Genomic DNA, 7,106 nt, shown 5'->3' with positions numbered 1-7,106 from the left:
GACCTTCCATTGCGTGCTACAGAAATCTTCCCGTGACCTGTCGTTCTTTATTCTGGATTGCAACTGTGTAACTTTACTGAGCAACCAGGCCTGCCAGGATCTTGGTCTGGTGTCCTTTGACCGTACGGTCCACGAGGTGCAAGCAGTGATGGACCCACTATCCGAGTACCCGGACCTGTTTGACGATAAGTTGGGGAAGCTGCCGCTGGTGTATAAAATCGCAACTGACCCATCCGTGGTGCCTGTGATCCGTCCACCCCATAGAGTGTCGTTCGCCATGAAGGGCAAGGTGGAGAGCATGCTGAAAGACATGGTCAACATGGGAGTGCTGGAAGCTGTCAGCGATCCAACCGAATGGGTCTCCACCATGGTCGCCACAATGAAGAAAGGAAAAAATGAAATACGGGTATGCATCAACCCTAAGGACTTGAATCTGGCGATTAAACGGCCCCACTACCCTATGAGGACTGTTGAGGATGTTGCCGCCCAGGTCGGACAAGCCACAGTGTTCTCCGTCCTCGATGCCAGAAGTTTGTTTTGGCAAATACCCCTGGACAAACGTTCCACGGACCTAACCACGTTCGGTACGCCCTTCGGCAGGTTTAAGTTTTTGCGGATGCCGTTCGGCATCAGCTCCGCCAGCGAGGTATTCCAGCGTTCTATGGAACAATTGTTTGCAGGTCTGCCCTGTGCGATTATTGTAGACGACATTCTGGTCTATGGAAGGGATGTGGCCGAACATGACCGCCACCTCCGACGGATTCTGGACCGTGCACGGCAGATCAATCTAAAGCTGAACCAGTCAAAATGCAAGTTCCGGGTGCCTGAGGTCACATATGTTGGCCACATTTTCACGGCCCACGGGTTAAAGCCTGACCCGCAGAAGACCAGCGCCATCTCAGAGCTGCCTGCCCTGACAGATGTTATCAGTCTACAGCGATTCCTGGGTATGGTCAACTACCTGGGCAAGTTTATCCCTGACCTCAGCGAGTTGAGCGCACCCCTGAGACAACTCACTAAAAAGGACATTGCTTGGTCATGGTTTCCACACCACCAGCAGGCATTTGACCTGCTAAAGACAAAGCTGATCAGCACACCTACTCTGAAGTTCTTTGATCTACTGCGTCTGGTCGTGGTCACTTGCGACGCTTCTCGTTTTGGACTGGGTGCTGCTTGCCTGCAGCCCCATGATGGTGACTCGCTGCTGCCTATCTCTTATGCCTCCAGGACCATGACGGACACAGAGCAGCGCTATGCGCAGATAGAGAAGGAGCTGCTGGTGGTGGTGTTTGCGTGTTCAAAGTTTAAGGACTTCCTATTTGGAACCAGGTTCACCGTTGAGACGGATCACCAGCCACTGGTGACGATACTTAACAAGCCTATACACTGCGCTCCAGCCAGGCTACAGCGGATGATGCTGCAGCTACAGCGGTTTGACTTTAAAATCGTGTACAAGAGGGGCACCGAGAAGCATGTGGCTGACGCGCTGTCCCGGGCCCCCCGGACCTCCTGCGACCAGCACCCCTTCGAGCAGGCAGACTTACAGGTACTGAACGTTAACTTCGTCCCTTCCAAGCAACTACAGTGCCTGGTTGAGCATACCGCTAACGACCCCGACCTGCAACAGCTTGCTGCTGTCATCAAGCGCAGGTGGCCTACCAAACGGACTTCATTGCCTGCTAGCGTCCACCCCTATTTTTTGGTCCGCGATGAGTTGGTCCTCCGGGACGGTATTATTATCAAGGGACATAAAGTGGTCGTCCCTGCCTCGCTGCATGGTTTGTACTTTAACGCCGCCCACATGGGGCATCCCGGGGCAGATGCCACTATCTCGCATGCCCAGGAACAATATTACTGGCCTGGCATGGCAAAGTACATCAAGGCCAGGGTGGATTCCTGTCCGGACTGCAACTCTCTTGCCCCGCATCAGCAGACAGCCGCTTTTACAACAGCCTGCCCCTGACATGCCCTGGTCTTCACTGGCTGCCGATATTTTCGACTGGCGTGGGAAGCAGTACCTTGTGCTGGTAGACTCTTACTCAAATTGGTTCGAGGTGGACCTCCTCCCTGCCATCACCTCCGAGATGGTGATCAGTAAGCTACGCCGTCACTTTGCCACGTTTGGTTCCCCTGTTCGGCTGCAGACAGACAACGGCCGCCAGTTCACTAGCGCCGAATTTCAGGCTTTTGCTGCAAAGTGGAACTTTAATCATTTCACCAGCAGCCCGGAGTACCCGCAGAGCAATGGACTGGCTGAACGGGCGGTCCGCAGCGCTAAGCACTTGCTTGAACAATCCCGTCTCTCCAACGGGGATTTCTATCAGGGTCTCCTGAACCTTCGGAACATTTCCAGAGACAGTACTATGCGATCCCCTGCCCAACGACTCATGTCCCGAGTTATTCGCCCTCCGATGCCGATCGCCCAGCAGTCCCTGATGCCCAAAGTCCTGCAGCCTGCTGATGTCCAGCAACGAATTGCCCAGAAGCACGAAATCCAGCGCCGCTCGCACGACAAATCCTGCCGCCCCCTATCCCCACTGATGCCTGGACAGGTCGTCCGTTTGCAGACGCCCACCGGCTATTCCCGACTTGCCACCGTTGTCGGGTTCGACAGCGCGCCACGGTCCTACCTGGTGGATTTTGAGGGGACTGTATACCGACGCAGCCGCCTGCACCTGTTGGCGGTCAACGAGCCCAAACCACCTCCTGCGATTCCGTATACCCCTCCGTCGCGTGTCGAGCCTTCCTCTACTAACTTACCCTCTACTCCCAGCATGCCCCGGTCGGTTCGTTTGCCTCGGGCACCTCCCCCTGCTCTTCCTGGGTTCGCTCCCCAGGCCCTGTTGTCCCCTGTCAGGTCTTCTCTCTCTCCGACCTGCTCATTCTACCCCTTCTGTTTCACCTGGCTCACCTGTGCCTCTCCGTTCCCCTTCCAAGCTTGGTTCTCCACCCGCCTTCTCTCCCCCTCCTGTTTCTGTTCCTGTCCCTCCTCCTATTCTTTCGGGTGGGGAGGGTGAGGGTGCTGTACGCACTCGCTCGGGTCGGATTGTAAAACCTCCGGCTCGATACGGAGAGTTTGCTTAGCTCTGCAGGTACTGTATAACCAACCTGCCATTGCTGTAACTTGTTTAAATTGTAAGGGGAAGGATGTAGATGGTTTATGCATGCAACCTATAATGTAGCTACCTCATCACCACTAACCACGCTCCATCATATTAGTATAACTGTAGTATCCTCCCTTTGTTCCTCCCACTAGGTCCCAGTACGCCTGAAGGCTGGATGCAGTCAGTGCTGGGACGTGTGTGCCATGTGCTATATTAAACTCCTAGTAAAGGTTTCAGTGTGTCAGCTATCACTCCTTTACAGCAATGTTGAAATTGGGTTAGCAAGAGTGTATTCCACTGGGCAACAAAACAGGTAGTACAGGAGTGCTGGGAGAGAGGGGTGGCTCAGTCTGGAAGCTTCGGCTGGGTTGGAGGAGTTGTGGCAAGGGACATGGGAGTAGAGGACAAAGAGTTCTGCCCTGCAGTATTGTGGCCATCTGTGCCAATATGGTTACTGAACATCCCAAAAGTTGATCTGGAGATATGGGAGGCAAAAAGGAGGAACAAAAATTCAGACCTAAAGACAGAATATCATAGCCATATAGATACAGGGAACACCTCTTAATTTTCACAGATGGATCAAAGGATCCAGTAGCTGAAACAACAGGGGCGGCTGTGGTAGTCCAGGGAATGAATGTTGAGCTTTACAAAAGAACAAACAACTATTTGACAGTATATACAGTGGAACTGTACGCTATTTTGATGGCAGTTCGTTGGATGGAACAGGTGCAACCATGTAAAGTAGTAATATGTAGCGACTCATTATCTGCAATCCAGAGTATTGGGTCTGGTGCATCCCATAGGCGGCCTGACTTAGTTTATGAAATCCTGCTACTATTAAGCCAAGTGACAAGGAGGGGCAGTGACGTGACTTTGTTGTGGGTCCCAGCACACATTGGTGTTCTAGGGAATGAAAAGGTGGATAAATTGGCAAAGGAGGCTGTAAAAAAAAGAAACATAGAGGTAAACTTACAACTATCCAAATCTGAAGGAAAACACATTGTGTGGAAGAAAATAAATCAGGAATGGCAACAATACTGGGAACAGGAGACAAAGGGGAGACACCTCTATTCGCTACAAAACAGAGTGGGCATTACAGCAAGAAGAGGGGGAACAGGAGGGAACAGGTAGTATTAACAAGATTGAGGATAGGACACACTCACCTGAACAGCACATTAAAAATATTGGAAAAACACCCTACTGGGCTGTGTGAGGAATGCCACCAACCAGAAACAGTTCAGCATGCCCTAGTTGCATGTAGGAGATATGAGACAGAAAGAGGATTTATGATCATTGAAATGAGGAAAATTGGATTGACAGAAATATCAGTAAAGAACATTCTAGAGTGTGGAGGGAAAGGAAAAGGAATAAAGTTGTTGTTTGATTTCTTGAGGGCCTCTGGGCTTATAAAAATGATCTAATATAAAGACATGAGTACTGTGGAATGAAGCCAGAAGGTGGCAGCAATGCAACATTGCGGATGCCGGCTGCCGTAAAACTCCAAAGAAGAAGAAGAAGTATTCCACTGGGGAGGGGATGATTTGATTGGGAAGGGATGACCAAGGCAATCCAAAAAGTTGTGGAGGGAGTGGTCTCTATGGAAAGCACAATGATGGAAGACCAATTAATAATGATATTTTTGAATGTAGAGGGATTAGATGTGCATGGTGAAGATGGCCAGGTTAGATAATTTCTTGTTTCACTTGCAGGAAACTTCGTCTCATCCTATATCAAGGTTTGCAGGTCACCCTTGTTACAACTGCTGTACCAGTAGTCTGGCTACCCTTTCTGTTAAAGAAAGCTTCTACTTAACGTTTCTTTTTTTTACTTAACTTAACCATGTAGGAGGTGTCTGACATCTTTTACTTGTCTTTTTTTTTTCTTCGCAGGCCACAGCTGCCAGATGCCCACTGATGCGATTCCAGTAAAGATGTATATGTTGTCGGCATTCATTCCCTAATGACAACCAGTCATGATTCACCAACTGTCGGTCAGCAGTGGTGTTTTATTTTTGCATGAGCAGTGCCACAGTATGACCAATCCTACTGTAGTTTCCAGTAGGCCTCTGCAACATAAAGGATCCAACACAGGTGAAGGATTATCATTTAGTTTAATTGTGGTGCTAAATAACTGAAACTTAGCTAATAAACTGAAAACATATTATGCGGCTATCCAATATTATAATAGAGCCTTAAAAAATAAAAGAAATCCATGTACAGAATTTCTCTGATTGTCAATTCCACATACAGTTCAAAGACAAATACGTACTTAACTTGCTGGTCCTATTGAATTTATCGATAATGGGAATTCCCAGGACATATGTAGGCAAATTTCCATTTGGTCAGGTTGATACTGTACTGAAATGGCTTGGCTTGAGAGAAGCAAGTATTCTGCAGTACAGATCTTCCGAAATGCAGCCTGGTTGTAGTATAATTCCATAGCTTTTGCTTTATTCATTTCTCTCAGCTGTTCATTGATATCACGAGGAAAGAGTGAAAGGCGCAAATAAAAAGGCACCATTCTGTGGTGACATTTTGCAAGCAGCACAACAGCAAAGAATCAAATATTGCAGTTCTGAATTTATTCGGATAAAAGAAACAGCAAAATCAGTGCTGTAACTGACACTGCATGACTAAGAACCTAAACCTGGAAAATGATATAAACTTAACGTTTCTTTTTTTAATGATCATTAATATGATGGGTTGCACAGATTCCTGCAATATATTTCCAGTCTTCATGAATGCAGTCAATGTGCAATCCACTTAACATGTATCAACATATGAGGCTTTAGCATCTGATGCACAGTTCTACAAAGTTCAATTTAAAAAGTTAAATATATTTTGTTAACTCTGTTAATACCATTCTTAATTCTGACAGGAGTCCAGTTGAGCACACAATCTGTCTATAATGTAGAGCTGAGGAAATTATGAATTGTTGGGAACACAGTTTTAAAATAAGAAGTTCAATTATTTTTGTTTTGATCACTATCACTAACAGGTGTTAAGATTATTGAAGCCCCATTGACATCAATGGAACCAATGTCAGGCGAGCGCATTTAGGGCCATATTGTTTGCAACAGTGATCACATTTCGGACATTTAATTGGGGAAATAAATCCTGTATTTTCTGACAATGTGATGTGAGATAAAGTTATAAGTTTAACGATGAATTTTGCCAATTAGTAAACTTTCCATCTTTCATAATTGATTTTTATAAAACAAAGGTACAAACAATGTTTGCTCAGTGAACGACTGAATTACAATAAAACATGTTCTGTCAATTTTGCACCATCTTTATCATCATCAGATGTAAATGTTATTACTGTTCCTCCTTCTTGTGATGTGAGTACACGAAAAATGCCCTTTGCCAATTTGTTGAAGCTGTTAGCATTGCATGCATCTGCAATTTCCTGCCAATCTTCCAGTGTAGAGACACGATCATTAAGGATTGCCTGTTCCAAAGCACCTAATAATGCACATGATAATTAATTTTTACATCATTTATCCACCGCATTGATGTCACCATTACATTTACACTGTTGTATTAAAAATGAGAAAATTCTCAATCGTGGGTTCAAATTTCCTTGATGGACATCCATCCATCCATGGGTAGCTTTGTGAGATTTTTCCATCACATATATTAACTTGATTAGAATATTACTGTCCACGTTCCATCTCATGATAAGTAACACTCATGGATTACTGATATTTTATATCTCCATTATCTCTCCATCTCAAAGTACTGAATTCAAGTTGTGCCTACATATTTGCAAATTGTCCCATTTCATTATCCCATCCTAACTCTAGAGTTTTGTCTGCCCAAATATCCAACTTCAAAGTCTGGGCTGCTCCTAATGGATTCTCATTTGAATGAGATCAAAGTTTTGGTTGTTTAGAAATCTGAAAGGCAGTGGAAAAGGAGGGAGCAGATGTGGAGGGAGGAGATGTGAGCAGATTTCTAATCCTTAGTCCAATGGGAAATTTAAAAGTGAGAAAGGTCTTGA

General features: G+C 46.3%; 1 protein-coding gene across 2 annotated transcripts in view; it reads right to left on the bottom strand.

Moving 5' to 3' along the window:
- Positions 1 to 5,668: 5,668 nt before the first annotated feature.
- clhc1 (clathrin heavy chain linker domain containing 1) overlaps positions 5,669 to 7,106 on the bottom strand; it is a 52,122-nt gene continuing 50,684 nt past the window's right edge. The window contains exon 11 of one of the 2 annotated variants that reach the window (XM_033025202.1): positions 5,669 to 6,568. In XM_033025202.1, the coding sequence (XP_032881093.1) occupies positions 6,360 to 6,568 (209 nt within the window). In that variant the 3' untranslated portion in view covers positions 5,669 to 6,359. The remainder of the gene's footprint in view (positions 6,569 to 7,106) is intronic. The other variant, XM_033025204.1, reaches the window with a different exon arrangement.

Source organism: Amblyraja radiata, chromosome 8, assembly GCF_010909765.2.
Source record: "Amblyraja radiata isolate CabotCenter1 chromosome 8, sAmbRad1.1.pri, whole genome shotgun sequence".
Taxonomy (NCBI): Eukaryota; Metazoa; Chordata; class Chondrichthyes; order Rajiformes; family Rajidae; genus Amblyraja; species Amblyraja radiata.
Note: the sequence above shows the minus strand (reverse complement) of the source record. Positions and strands in the feature narration are given on the sequence as shown.